Source organism: Bombus vosnesenskii, unplaced genomic scaffold, assembly GCF_011952255.1.
Source record: "Bombus vosnesenskii isolate JDL3184/JDL3185 unplaced genomic scaffold, Bvos_JDL3184-5_v1.1 scf7180000013266, whole genome shotgun sequence".
Taxonomy (NCBI): domain Eukaryota; kingdom Metazoa; phylum Arthropoda; class Insecta; order Hymenoptera; family Apidae; genus Bombus; species Bombus vosnesenskii.
In genome coordinates, this window is record NW_022882926.1 from 3,432,104 (window position 1) to 3,445,677 (window position 13,574).

The window sequence follows — 13,574 nt, forward strand, 5'->3', positions numbered from 1 at the left end:
TTAACAAAATATACTTTATCTAGAAAATGCTTGCTTAAATTTTGGTTGAGTAATATTATTATAATTTTACAGATCATATAAAAATTTAATTAATAGTTAAATATTCATATTGTAATATTTTGTACGGATGTATGTATATAAATATTACATAACGCCTTATGAGTAATAAGAAATAAAATGGTACAGTTACATATAAATGCAGCTAAATATATTTTTTGTTCCAATTAATGTTTTTAAAGTATATTATTAATATACGCTTTAAGTCTCCCTACAAATAGTTATCTTATTTAATTACGTTAAATATTATGTAATGATGTTAATTTTCATTAGGTTAATTCTTGTTGTAATTTATCATTAAATCTAACACTTTTCTTATCAAAACCGTTAATACTATTGCGTAAAGTAGATTTTGTCAGAGAAACAGATTTTATATTGTAATTTTTAGAAACTGCCAAATTTGTGTCAGAATCTTCTATTACACTATTATTGAAACTCTGCATAGGAGTTACACTTTCATTGGAATATTTATTTATATCTTCTATTTCTAAAATTTCACGTAAACTACAAATGATACTTTGCATATTATCAAGTGATTCCGCAACTGATTGAATTCCACCATTTCTAGTACATAATTTACGTAAAGTTCTTGTAGCGAGTTCCATTTGAACAAGACACGTATTTATGGTTTCTTGATCTTTGGAAATATCAAACGTTTGGTTAATTAATGTACTTCCAAGTATGGACGTATCTAATGAGAGTTGTTGTAGACTTTCGTTTAAATGCTTTTTTACTGGTGTAATGTTTATTGAAATTCGGCTATTATTTAGGGAGTCCTCAAAAGTTTCTGTATTTTCATAGGGTTCCCAAGTTTCTTCTGATGTACAAAGCTCCTTTATTGAATCTTCTATATCATAGTCTCGCAAACGATGAACCCAATCTAAAAAACGCATTGGCTGCCAGAATGTCTCTCTCATGCTATCTCTATTACGTATACGAACTACAGGTTTCAGACTCTTATTAACAATTATTTGTTGTTGATCAAACTCCTAAAAATGTAATGAATAAACTTATGGAAAAGATATATCTTTTTAACTACTATCTATGCAATAAATACTTACATAATTAAGACCAACTTCTCTACACCGTTCGGTAGCTTCTTTTACCAATATTTGCATTTCATGTAAGCTAATACCACCGTCACTTATTGCTTCTGCGCTAGCTTTCATTTTGAGAGCGAATTCGGCATCTGCCGCCCTTTCATTTAAAATGCTTTCCAGTTCTTGTAAGAAATTAGATTTATATGGCGCGACGCTAACTTTTTTTTGATCTATTTGTATTTGTTTTAATCTATTATTTGTCTCAACTTCGTTTTCGAGTAATTCTTTTTCCAATTCTAATTCTTTCTTCTTTTGATGAATTTGTTCCAATGCGAGTTTCTGCTCTTGGACCGTGGAACCAAGAATTTCGATTTTACGTTCATACGATAATTTTTGCGATCCCAATTGCATTTCAACTTCTCGTTTAGCATTTTCTAATTCTTTTATTGCTTTCTGTTTACTTTCTTCTAACTCTGCCCTTAATCTATTGAATGAAAAGTAATATAACGTTAAATACCTTTTAATCACGCACATTGAATAAAAAGAGCTATTAAAAATTCGTACTTTTCTTCTTGCACTTTTAGAATTTCTTGATGAGCAAATTCATAGTCCACAGCCTGCGCTGAAATTTGTATATTGCTATGTTCATCATAAGGACTTGAGACTTTAAAATAATGATTGCCGCCAATTACTAATCGATCACCATGTTTTAAAATAACTTTGCCAGTTACCACCTACGATATGATAAATAATTTAATAATGATAAAAATAAAATAAGATCATAAACATAAAATATATTATACCTGTCCATTCACGAACGTATCTCCTTCCATTTCTGATGATAATATAAGTTTCCCATTATTGTTTTCAATAGTACTGTTGAACGTATAAAAAATCGATAACCATTAAAATTATCTATCTAAAATAATTTATTAAAATTGGTGCATATATAAATAATTTCAATTATATTTGACATATTTTTCCATCAAACGTAAATGATTAGCATTTCATGCTCATAAACACGATGAAAATGTATTTGGAATCGTTTCGGGATCATTATACTATACAGTGACAACTAAATAATTAAATACTGCCATGCAAATTTTTTTAACCAAACAGATTAATTACAATATTATTTTGGACGATGTTAAATAGATCGTGAGGAAAGCCCGTGAAGAACATGCACTCGTGAGAGGTAGATAGGAGAAGGGAACAAAAACAAAGTAAAATAGTTTCCTCCAACATAATTCATAAGCGTCAAGCTGAAAAACGAGCACAGAAGGGAAAAAGAGGAACAAAAGTGAAAAACAGAAACAAGACCAACAACCGCATCCTTTCAAGTCATCGAACCAACCAATCCAATAACTAACCAGTGTAAAGGCCTAACCAGTGGTCCATCCAACATGATATCCAAATGTTCGGAAAAGTTCTGACAACCTGAATTTTTTCCGATACGAACAAGTCCTGGAGGAATGAGATACAAAAGCGTACCAGATAACATAGGATCGGCCGCGAGATTTATAAGACAAGGTTGCTTATCCTTCTCACGAAAATCGAGTTCAATAGCGATACCACAGCGACGTAAGTACTTTATTTCAGAATTTTTCTTTTCCTCGGTATCCCGCAATTTCATTTGCCAAGTCCTGCAATTACATGTAGCTAAATATTTAAATCTTCAATTGGTAAACATCCTCCGATCTGTTTCCGGAACAATGTGACGAAACATTTATTATAGGAACTACATTATATTAATAATATAGATAATTACTCATTGAAACAATTTGATTGTCCCGACTTGTTGTAATCAATGCTCTAAAATAGCTATAACAGCTTACGTTGATATTAACTTACATTTCAGTAATCGCAAGTTGTTCTTCAGTCTTCTTTAGCTGGTGCCTTAATTTATCAATTTCTTGTTGTTTCTGCTTAATTTCATCGTTATTTTGGTTAACCGGTGGAACGGAATCGAGAAGACGACGTGGAAGAATACCAAGTTGCTTTTCGTATCCTTCACGTACACCGCGCAATCGCAATACTTCCGCTTTCAATTCCCTAAGAGAGAGATCACAATTATATTTAAAATTAAAAGCTTTAGGTTAGGCTTGTTGCAAACTGGAAAAACTGTATCGATAATATTTAATGATATTCTTTTGTTTATCTGTCCCGAAGTGGAAGACTTATTTTATACACGAACGTTCGATTTATTATATTCATATTGGGAAGAAATCTGTTATATTTTATTGAATGTAATAATGAATTATTAGTTGTTCATTCATGAAGAATATATTACCGAATTAATTTCTCATGTGGATCTTCATTGATTCGAACACGATTAACAATGGCTCGAGCTTGACAAGCATATCGGAGTGTTGCAAGTGTCTCTTCTATGTGTATATTAGCTGGTGATACTGTTCCAAGCATTGCTGTTCTTGAATTTCCTCCGAGGCTTTCCTATGTTTAAAAAAGGATAAAAGTTCAAAAAATATGTTGGAAAAAGGGAACCTAACAGTTTCTAGTAAATATAAGGGAACGTAGAAACTCTGAAAAAGACAAGTTCCAATGTACATAGAAAACAAAATGAAGTCATTGAACTGCATAATACTTAATTAAACGAGTGTAAAATCTCAGTTGTATTGATTCGTCGTAATTAAATTGTAGAGCTAAAGAAATGACATTGTTAGCTTTGCACGTCGTGTTTTACTCGTTTTATCTAACTTAATCTCGATTCTTTTGCGCATAAATAATCATTATCAGTATTCTGCATGATAAGACAACACACGCTCGGTTAAGACAGATTGCGATTTAATCTTTCCTAAGTAATACTTACACTGTTATCGATCACACCTTGACGTTTATGTTTCTCAATGTTATCCTGATATAATTAATAAACGATAAGACATCAGATAGAACATCAAATTCCTCAATAGTACGTATACACAAGGACGTGCTAAGTCATCATTCAATGATTCAACAGTGAAAAAAGTCTTATACATCTTTATCTTCAATCTATTTATCTATTTAATTTTTAGATTTTATTGCAAGGCTTTATTCATTGTCGATAAAACTTATTGAAGCAACATGCATCGTTAATTAATCGACGATGTTGGACAGAACCGAATAATTTAAAGAATTTGTTAGAGTACTATTTTTCATATCTCATCATTATCAATTTAAGCACTTGAACCGCACTTGAACTACACTTGAACAAAAGTCTCTAATCAAGATATAATCAAAATATAATTATCAGTTTATAATTATGACAAAATAAATGTATCTATACATAAAATATCTATATGTCACAATCCTTTTTTTACGTTATTCATTTCATTTTATTCTTAAGATAACAAAAAAATTAATATCTTCTAACTGCGCATCTTTCTTCAAGGTTTGATACGGCAAAAAACTTTTTATTGCACCTTATTCAATGTTATCAGTAAAGGAGACTTTATTTCTGTTCATAGTTGCTATTATTTGAAAAATAACTCACAATATACGATTGTTTGTTAGAGAAATAATACCTACATATTACCAATGTATATATTTGTTTCACTTAATTACATAAATCTCATTATAAAACACATTCTATCCAACAATAATAATTATTGGATCATATTTGCTACTTTGAAAACAACAATGCTTTCATAGGTGATAACTATTTAAATAATCTTGTTTTCACGATAAAATAAAATTTTACGTAAAATATACTTCAATATCCCCCCCTCCCCTTTTCTAATCGCTAAATGCTTGATAATAAACGAGCAAATTGTATTATTATACGAACTTGCGTTTATAACATGAAAGATATGCTTATATCATAGGAGAATTATCGGAAAAACAGTTCTTTACGCTTTCAACAAGATTCTGGAGATTAGTAAGCATTTACGACGTACTGCGTTTTATGATGAGGCATAAAATAAACATTAGCTAATATTACCGTTATACAATTCTCCACAAGTACATAGTAAGGTATTATTGAAGTGTTAATGACGATTCCTAATAATAGCCTTCAAAAATACAATAGCAACGTTGTTTCTTATCTCTTATAAAATAACATCCTAAAAGCCAAGTATATGTACATATATAATGAACGATAAAAAAAACGGCGTAGAGAATTGAAACTAGAGAGAAACTTATTTAACGGTCATACCTTGACCACCACAAGAAATAGACCGTGTTAAAGTTGTACAAGATCAGATTAAGAAATTCGTGAGACAATGTCATAGATGAATAAGCGCGGGAAATGCGTTCAACAATCGCAAAATGAACAAGAAATTCGCAAAGGTGATTGGAGAAAAAGGAGGGGCAAAGCGCTGAGTTGAAGGGCGCGCGGTAACAACTGAGAGGAGAGGAGAAACAAGATCCGATGGAGAGGGAATAACCGACTCATAAACATTGCATGCTCAGCGTCAGTACTTCTTTAGTTCAAAGTAAAACACCACAGCAATTCGAGCACAACGTTGTCTTGTTTTTTAGCGGTCGCTGCTTTTTCCTCTCTTTCTTCTTCTTGAGTAATATGTAATAACACGAATTCGATAGTCTATCAATAAGTTGTTCTCAACTGGTGAAAGAAAGAAAACCGGAAACAAGGATACCTAGCAAATTTTACTGGTAAAACGAGTTTTAGCTACGTTTTAGAAAATCAGTGCAAACTCACGTCAGCGGGTTTCATTATAAACTGAAAGGATAGAAAAAAAAGCGGATTAAGACGTACGTCAAGAGTTGATTGAAAGTATCAAGAAGGAAGGAAGATATATACGGAAATTTCTACGAAGAGAATAAATTCTGAATCTAATTATTCTCGAAGATACCTCGGATTAGAACGATGGATTTAGTCTACGTTCCCGAAATCTTGACCTATGGTTTCTTTAGAGCTCCTCAGTATCGGGACTACGAGCAGCCGTGGAATAAAGATTATTTTAATTGTGGTACGTCTCAATCATATGAAAATGAATCACTTTTTATATACTCACATATGACAACTTCCTTACTAAAGAGAAAAGAAGGGAAGAAGAGATAATATTGAGGATCTATGATGATCACTTTGTTATCGTTCTTCTCTAGACAGATACTATAATTAAATTTTCATTAATTAACATCACGATAAATATCATTTCGTTATTTACTATATATAACTTCATTTATTCTAATTTCACGCGATCATTATTGGTATTTGCTATGATATATTGGTATGATATACTGGTATATGCTATATTGTTTTCCACGGTTCTCAGCATTTGAATAATCTAACTCGAGAAATTAATATTATTTGCTGACATCTCGTGAATGGTGTTTTCCCTTTATGTCCCTTATTCATATGATATCATACTACACCAATGATTAATGTTTATGTACGTTGTCATTTTTATCGCTTACTTTCCGTATTTAAAAACTTCGAAATATGCGACAAAAAAATGTACGTGCATTCATCTATCCTGATCTGTGATATGTTTCAACAAATGCTTATTTTTCTTCTTAGAGTAAAATAAAGATTTCAACAGAAATGATCAAAACATAAATCAATTAAACAATTCAATAATAACAAATAATCGATTGCATAAAATCGTTACAATTCATCTATCGAATGATTGTTCGGCGTTCTAATTAATATGATAATAAGGAATTTCAAGATTCAATTGAGAAAAATGATTTATATATTTTTAATCGATGCCGGTGTATACGTGTAAGATAACTCTTAGATATTTCTGTGCAACGTAGTTGCCCCTCCCTTTGCGTTATCGTTGTGAAGAATTGGTTGCCTGAAGGCAGTCCTCCGCATTATTTATCATATATTAGGCTTTGAAACTATCATTATCGCAATTCGAAAAACGTCATATTACGCACAACGTAAAATAGTGAGAATAGTACAAAAGAATTGGTATCATCGGAAAAGCTTCGTATTCTATTTCATTGCGTCAATTGTCCTCTTAATGAAATTTTGGAAATGCACATAAATTACATATTTCTGAAAATTATATATGTATGTATGATCAAAAGAAGAACGTAGCATCAAAACAAGTTAAATAGTAAACACGAAAAACATGTATGCGTCATTACGATAACAAATACGGTGAAGGTTGTAATATAATATGCTAGATCAATTCCATTGTAATAGATATAATAATAGCGTTATAGTTATCATACTTGCGATTACTTATATTTTGCTACGGCTTGTTATTGAATAAAATAGTCTAATATATATATTTATATATGCATGGAGGTAAAAAGATACATAGATCTAAAAATATCTTTTGAAACCAGCATGACACATTAACGAGAATAAACAGAGATGAATGATCCTTTTATTCTATTTGCAATAACAGATTCTGCATTTGTATGTGCAGGAATGCTTCGCGTTGTGTGTAGAGAAACTCTCGATTATTCACGCATTTTTAGATGAAATCTTATGCAATTGATTTACGAAATGCTATAATGAACTTACCGGAAGGGACATCTATTTTGATATAAATTCAATCTATCAATTTTTCTAGCAATCTATCAATGCAATGAAAAAATAACAGAATCAATAATAGAATTCGAATAGGACTAGGAAGATATATGATGATTCTGCATTACTTTTATCTTATCAAGGCATCTTTTTTACTGCCCGTACAAAATATTACGATCTTGGTTATCAAATTTTTATCTATCGGTTCTTTTATCTTCAATAATTATTTTTCGTCACTGTTATACTTTACTAACATAATTTTCGTCATAATAGTTTTCTTTGAACACATGAGTTTCATGCAATACGTGTAACGCATCACGTTACTTCATTCACGGGAGACAATTATAACATATCTTTCGGGTTGAGAATGACTCAAGAACCACGAGTTAGGTCAGCAGATTAGCTACGTGCAACAACGCACGGAGTTACCTTTCAAAAAATCGTTGAACCTTAGCCAGGATTAACAATAAAAAAATATTTTGAGGTGAAAACGCCATTGATTATAGAAGTTGACAAAAAGTTGACAAAAGAAATCTTAGTTTCAAAAAAAAAAGATGTTGCGTATTTAACAAATATTTTATTTTTCCCGAAATAATAAAATTTAAAATGAAATAATAATAGAAAATAAAGTAATAAAAATAGAATACAATGGAAAAAGAAAATTATCTTTCAGGTAAGACAACACAAGTTCATTCTCAACGATTGCCACAACAACACCATGAACAAAAAGCATTTTCGAAAGAAAATTGTTACTTGTGCCGCGAGAACAAGAGAAGAAGTCTCGCGGCCTATATACGAGAGAAATCGCGAAGGAATTCTTGCCAAGAAATTCACGAAGAAGAAGAAGAACGTGACTGCACAGACACTAAAGAAGGAATCACGAAAACTGATAAGAAAACGTCAAAGAAAGTTTTAGAAAATAACGGATGTATAAAAATGGATAACATAACAAAAAACGTCAAATAGAAATAGAATGTTTACTTATTCATGTTTCAGCATTTTAATATGGTTTCCAGAAATTGATACCGAAACAGACGTACCTCGTATATAAGGAATGCAGAATTATTGTACCAAACTTCTATGATACATGTATCATATTATGATGTGATGATTTCAAATCTTATTTACCTTTAAATACTTTTTTCGTAGAACGAAAAATTTTAAGTTTATATTTGTATTTGTAACAATTTTACATGTTCAAAACCTGTATAATGAATAATTTATGTTATTTTATATCTCTTCTGCTATTTGATATAATGCACAATTTATTGATTTTTTAAAATAATATTAAAAAGAACATTTTCTACATATTAATGAAATTAGTAGTTTAGGTATTATTTTAAATGATACATATATTGAAATATTTTATACAAATATCGCAAAAAATCATCAATCAAGTACATAATATATGTATATCCTAACAATTTTTTATAATGTGTTATTCTGTACATGAGTAAGACAAGGTTATGAAGTAACTGATAATATTATCTATCTTTTTTTTTCCAAAATCTAGCATAACCAATAATTGCATTTACAGTTAATATGAACTGCATTAAACTATAAATTGACATATATTTATACTATTCCAGAAATGCTTTAATATTTAAAAAAAGTAGATTAACTAGATATTCAATGAAGAATTGAATAATTTATAAGACTGAATATGTACATAAAGTTATATAAAAAAATACATCTTCAAAAATAAAGTAAACCTAACTTAAGTTTTCTGTATATTGTATAAGAAAAGAAATCATATACATAAGTAATGATTCACTAATCATTAAAGCCATAAAAGCCATAACAGCTTTAATGACTGTTACAACAAAGAACTTTGTCATTGAAGATTCAATAAAAAAAAAATTATTTACTTATGTCGAATCTTGTGTCAGTGACTTAATAACACTTACCTTTAGCAGCCATGTAAGAACAGATTCACGATATGGAACAAAACCTCGTTTACGATTACTTGTGTTTTCAGCCAAGGATGCGATTACTTTTCCCAATGTAAGCAATGATTTATTAATAGACACTCCTTCCTTTGGAGTACAATTAATTTTATTATTATATGAATAAAATTACCAGACTATAATCAAGCAATTAAATGTAATATGACATACCTTTAATCTGTCACCGCTTGCACAAGTTTGACTCAGTCTTTCACTACCTGCTAAATCTACTAAATTAATTTTACTACGTCGACTAGCATCCACAGATTCATTATTTAATTGATTATTTTTTTGGGTTTGTGTTAATATGATACTAAATATACTATGAGATCTTGAACTCTTTTCATTCATTCCAGTTGCTGCTGTAGCTCGTTGTGAATTGCCTACCTTGAGCCAAGTCTAAGAGAAATATATTTATAACAATTTAATAATCAACAAATAATCTTACAACAGACGCAATTACAACTTATATTATAAACATACCTGCAAATCTTTGTAATTTTGCACGCAATGTTGACTTAAATCAACAATATATGGTCCAAATACAGGATGTTCTCTTACTTTAAGAGGAGCCCTTTTTACTCCACTGTTAACATTTGTTAAAAGATCGTGTATTTTTTCATTATAAATTTCAAAATAACTAATCTCTACTGTAGTTTTAGTATTCGTATTAATAGATGCCCTCGTAAATATTTCTTGACAAAATCTTGGAATAATACCAATTGCTTCATCGAGTGGTATTATATTATTTTGTGCAGATTCTTGACCCATCATGCTATAACTTTTACCAGAGCCTGTTTGTCCATAAGCAAATAAACAAACATTATACCCTTCAAAAGCATTTTGTACTAGTGGTAAAACCATATTTTTAAATACAATTTCCTGATTAGCATAACTAGGTTCTGATGCATCTATTTGTGATATAAAGCAATGGTCATATGTGAAAGTATGTTGAACAGATTCACAAGTGACAATAATATTTTGACCATTTACTTGTACGACTGATATAACTTTTGAATCATTTAGTTCTCTGAAATAATAAAGAATAGAAAAAATATTAAATCATAGTACTACCTAAAGAAAAGCTCTTGGTATAAGAATTTAATAACTTACTTTGTATTCAAAGGTCTAACACGTATACCTACAGTCAAATTACTATTTTCTCCTTCATATACAGTTTGATCTTCAATACCAATATCGTTTGATTTACCACATGGTGTTTCAACTTGAACAACATTAAAACAGTCAGGAGTAGCTTGTGATAAAATGTTGTCACTAAAATAACGTTTTACAGGTGTTTTATTTGGAGGCAAGATATTTATTTTTGAATTGCTTGTAGTAGTATGAATTTTATATTGTTTGGGAGTACAAGAATGCATGGTTAAAGTCTTTTCATTCAGTGAAGTTGTAGACATTGTTTTCGTAGAGGTTTTATACTTTGAATCAGATGCTGCATATTCAGGAAATAAAACTTGTTTTCTTTGAAATGTATTTATAGACTTTGAGTGAGACAGATTTATAGTATAAGGTATATTTGTTGATTTCAAATTTTCAGTATCATTGTCAAGTAATATTTTACGCTTTTCAAGTTTTAAACATTTATTTTCAGTAACATTTTGAACTCCTCTTTGAGGTGTATCAAGTATATCAGAACATGTTCCTTCTCTACAAAATAATAAAAAAAATTAATATATAATAGCTTTTGATTTTTTTAAATGTATTAATATAAAAAAAAATCTCACTTCTCATTTAAAGAGTTTATATTCTCCTTATCGAAATTAATAGGCGAACTTGAAAAAATGGCATCACAAAATCCATGTCCCATAGATTTTAAAGTATTATGTGACATAATGATGGAATTTCTTTAACTAAACACCATCAGTACGATAAGATTTGCTTTCCTCTCAACTAACCTCCTCAAATTCTGTTCTTTGACAGTTCACATGGACTATTTGGGAGGATATTCACCAGTTCGTCACAGTTTGGATCCTTTGTAACGAATTTTTTCGTAATAACAATATAAAAATGATATAAACTTTAAGAATTATATTATGCTTAATGGTTCAATACTAACACCGATTGTTCATACATTAACAACAAACTTTGGCTTTAAAACTGATTGATTTATTAATATTTTAGTTAAAATATAATATCTTAACTATTTTTGTAACCAATCTTTTGAATTTTGAATTTATAAATTACCAGAATAGCCAATATTAACAAATCAATGCTGCCAACGTTAATCTGTTATTTTTTAAAAGAACAAAAGTGATAACGCATCAACCTCTGACGTGGCTGCAATCATGACACAATTCTTTAATTCTGTTTAACACCATAACTACAATATCAAAATTGTTACACTTTTACACTTCTGCACGGATGTTAAGATTACACCAACAACGATACGTAAACCGGTTGTGTTTTAACAAGTCTGTGCAAAATTATAGAAATGATCACGACGGCACAGGATAACCAACGAAGAAGCCATGCGAATAAATGGATTTCACGAATAGCACTTGGGACGTTTTTATTACTTATACTTCTAAACTTGCCGACTCTTTGTCAAGCTCATTACCATGACGAGTCACCAAGTTTTAAGTATTCCAAGGAAGCTAATGAAATGTACTTAGAAAAACAACATTCTATATATCATAATGAAATTATACATCAACATAAACATGAAGACGATAACTATGACCATCGGCAGAAATCAATTTTGTCTGACAGGACTTACAAAGAAGTGATTTTCAGAGCTACTGCATCTACCTTAATTATATCAGCAGCACCCTTCCTTATTTTGTTCTTTGTACCTCTAGATAATACTAAAGAAAGTGAACCACTGTTAAAGATATTATTAAGTTTTGCATCTGGTGGTTTATTAGGAGATGCATTTTTACATTTAATTCCTCATGCTTTGGTTCCTCATACACATCTGTCTTCCGAAGAGGTACATTCGCATTCACATTCTCATAACCAAGGTGATGAAGAATCAGAACATGGACATGATATGTCTGTTGGTTTATGTGTATTATTAGGTATCATTATGTTTTTAATTGTTGAAAAAGCAGTGAGAATTATTAAAACAGACCATGGTCATATACATGTACATAATGTCACAGAAAACCTGTCAAAAAAAAATAAAAATGATAAGAAATTACAGAAAGGTTCTGATAAATCTGATGTAGATTTTAAAGAAAAAGTAGAAAATTCTGAGAATGAAATAAAAATTGCTGGTTATTTAAATTTAGTTGCTGATTTTTTACACAATTTCACAGATGGTCTTGCTATTGGAGCTAGCTATTTAGCTGGTAAAAATATTGGCTATATTACCACATTTACAATTTTGTTACATGAGGTACCTCATGAAATAGGAGACTTTGCTATTTTAATACAAAGTGGTTATAGTAAAAGAAAAGTAAGATTTAAAAAAAGATGAAGTTAGCAGAATAAATTGTTATGATAAGAATTATATAATGTGATTTTGATTTTAGGCCATGATGCTTCAACTTACAACTGCTGTAGGTGCTTTATTAGGAACTTATGTATCGTTACTTGCAGAAGGCATGGGTAAGAGTAAGTTGCAATACATCAATTAAATTTAAATAAATATTATATTCATCTTAAAATTTAATTAAATATTTTAGGTGATCTTGCAACTATGTGGATTCTTCCATTCACAGCTGGTGGATTTATTTATATAGCTACTGTTTCTGTAATACCAGAACTTCTAATAGATACTAATTTTAGGCAGTCTGTAAAAGAAATTATTGCGCTTCTCTTAGGTGTATATATGATGGTACTTATAGCAGAGTATGAATAGTTTTATATAAAATTTTCTTAACAACATATTGTGATCATTTAATAAGAGTTCATTTAACTGCTATAATAAGAATTCAAAATTAGAGTTTATATTTTTACAACATTCTAATTGTATCGTTTAATGAATGCTAGTGAGTATTCTAATATGTTGTATAACATAAATACCAGTGAAAACGATACTGTATAATTATCATAAATATTAGCATTATGGAAAAAAATTGGTACATTTTAGGTATCATTCACGTCAAAAATAGAAAGATCGTGAAA

The 13,574-nt window shown here is 29.9% G+C and overlaps 3 protein-coding genes across 5 annotated transcripts; 2 read left to right on the plus strand and 1 right to left on the minus strand.

The window, feature by feature from the left end:
- Positions 1-114: 114 nt before the first annotated feature.
- On the minus strand, positions 115-11,624 carry LOC117230190 (kinesin-like protein KIF14). Of its 2 annotated transcripts, XM_033487335.1 has the most exons (12): positions 11,231-11,624; positions 10,602-11,153; positions 9,972-10,518; positions 9,660-9,887; positions 9,450-9,578; positions 3,388-3,548; positions 2,949-3,149; positions 2,468-2,740; positions 1,901-1,973; positions 1,662-1,831; positions 1,119-1,581; positions 116-1,046 (listed from the first exon to the last, which is right to left on the minus strand). In XM_033487335.1, exons 1-12 carry the CDS (start codon positions 11,335-11,337, stop codon positions 327-329), a joined length of 3,624 nt encoding a protein of 1,207 aa, XP_033343226.1. In that variant the 5' UTR covers positions 11,338-11,624; the 3' UTR covers positions 116-326. The 2 variants fall into 2 exon arrangements, with proteins under 2 accessions (XP_033343227.1, XP_033343226.1); XM_033487336.1 differs by lacking the exon at positions 2,468-2,740 and having other exon boundaries at positions 115-1,046.
- On the plus strand, positions 5,473-8,779 carry LOC117230199. The gene is made up of 2 exons (XM_033487352.1): positions 5,473-6,022; positions 8,216-8,779. The coding sequence occupies exons 1-2, from the start codon at positions 5,920-5,922 to the stop codon at positions 8,506-8,508; spliced, it is 396 nt and encodes a 131-aa protein (XP_033343243.1). The 5' UTR covers positions 5,473-5,919; the 3' UTR covers positions 8,509-8,779.
- Positions 11,625-11,746: 122 nt separating the features above from the next.
- LOC117230195 (protein catecholamines up) lies at positions 11,747-13,560 on the plus strand. Of its 2 annotated transcripts, none has more exons than XM_033487347.1 (3): positions 11,747-12,903; positions 12,980-13,061; positions 13,133-13,560. In XM_033487347.1, the coding sequence occupies exons 1-3, from the start codon at positions 11,938-11,940 to the stop codon at positions 13,306-13,308; spliced, it is 1,224 nt and encodes a 407-aa protein (XP_033343238.1). In that variant the 5' UTR covers positions 11,747-11,937; the 3' UTR covers positions 13,309-13,560. The 2 variants fall into 2 exon arrangements, with proteins under 2 accessions (XP_033343238.1, XP_033343239.1); XM_033487348.1 differs by having other exon boundaries at positions 11,748-12,903; positions 12,980-13,055.
- Positions 13,561-13,574: the final 14 nt, after the last annotated feature.

Bases quoted from the DNA above. Each gene is read 5' to 3' on its own strand.
- LOC117230199 (XM_033487352.1), top strand. From the start codon at position 5,920: ATGGATTTAGTCTACGTTCCCGAAATCTTGACCTATGGTTTCTTTAGA. The intron at 6,023-8,215 runs GTACGTCTCAAT...ATTATCTTTCAG, and splicing joins TAAAGATTATTTTAATTGTG to GTAAGACAACACAAGTTCAT.
- LOC117230190 (XM_033487335.1), bottom strand. From the start codon at position 11,337: ATGTCACATAATACTTTAAAATCTATGGGACATGGATTTTGTGATGCC. The intron at 9,579-9,659 runs GTATGTCATATT...TGTACTCCAAAG, and splicing joins CAAGCGGTGACAGATTAAAG to GAAGGAGTGTCTATTAATAA. The intron at 1,582-1,661 runs GTACGAATTTTT...TTCATTCAATAG, and splicing joins CTAAAAGTGCAAGAAGAAAA to ATTAAGGGCAGAGTTAGAAG.
- LOC117230195 (XM_033487347.1), top strand. From the start codon at position 11,938: ATGATCACGACGGCACAGGATAACCAACGAAGAAGCCATGCGAATAAA. The intron at 12,904-12,979 runs GTAAGATTTAAA...TTTTGATTTTAG, and splicing joins GTGGTTATAGTAAAAGAAAA to GCCATGATGCTTCAACTTAC. The intron at 13,062-13,132 runs GTAAGTTGCAAT...TAAATATTTTAG, and splicing joins TGCAGAAGGCATGGGTAAGA to GTGATCTTGCAACTATGTGG.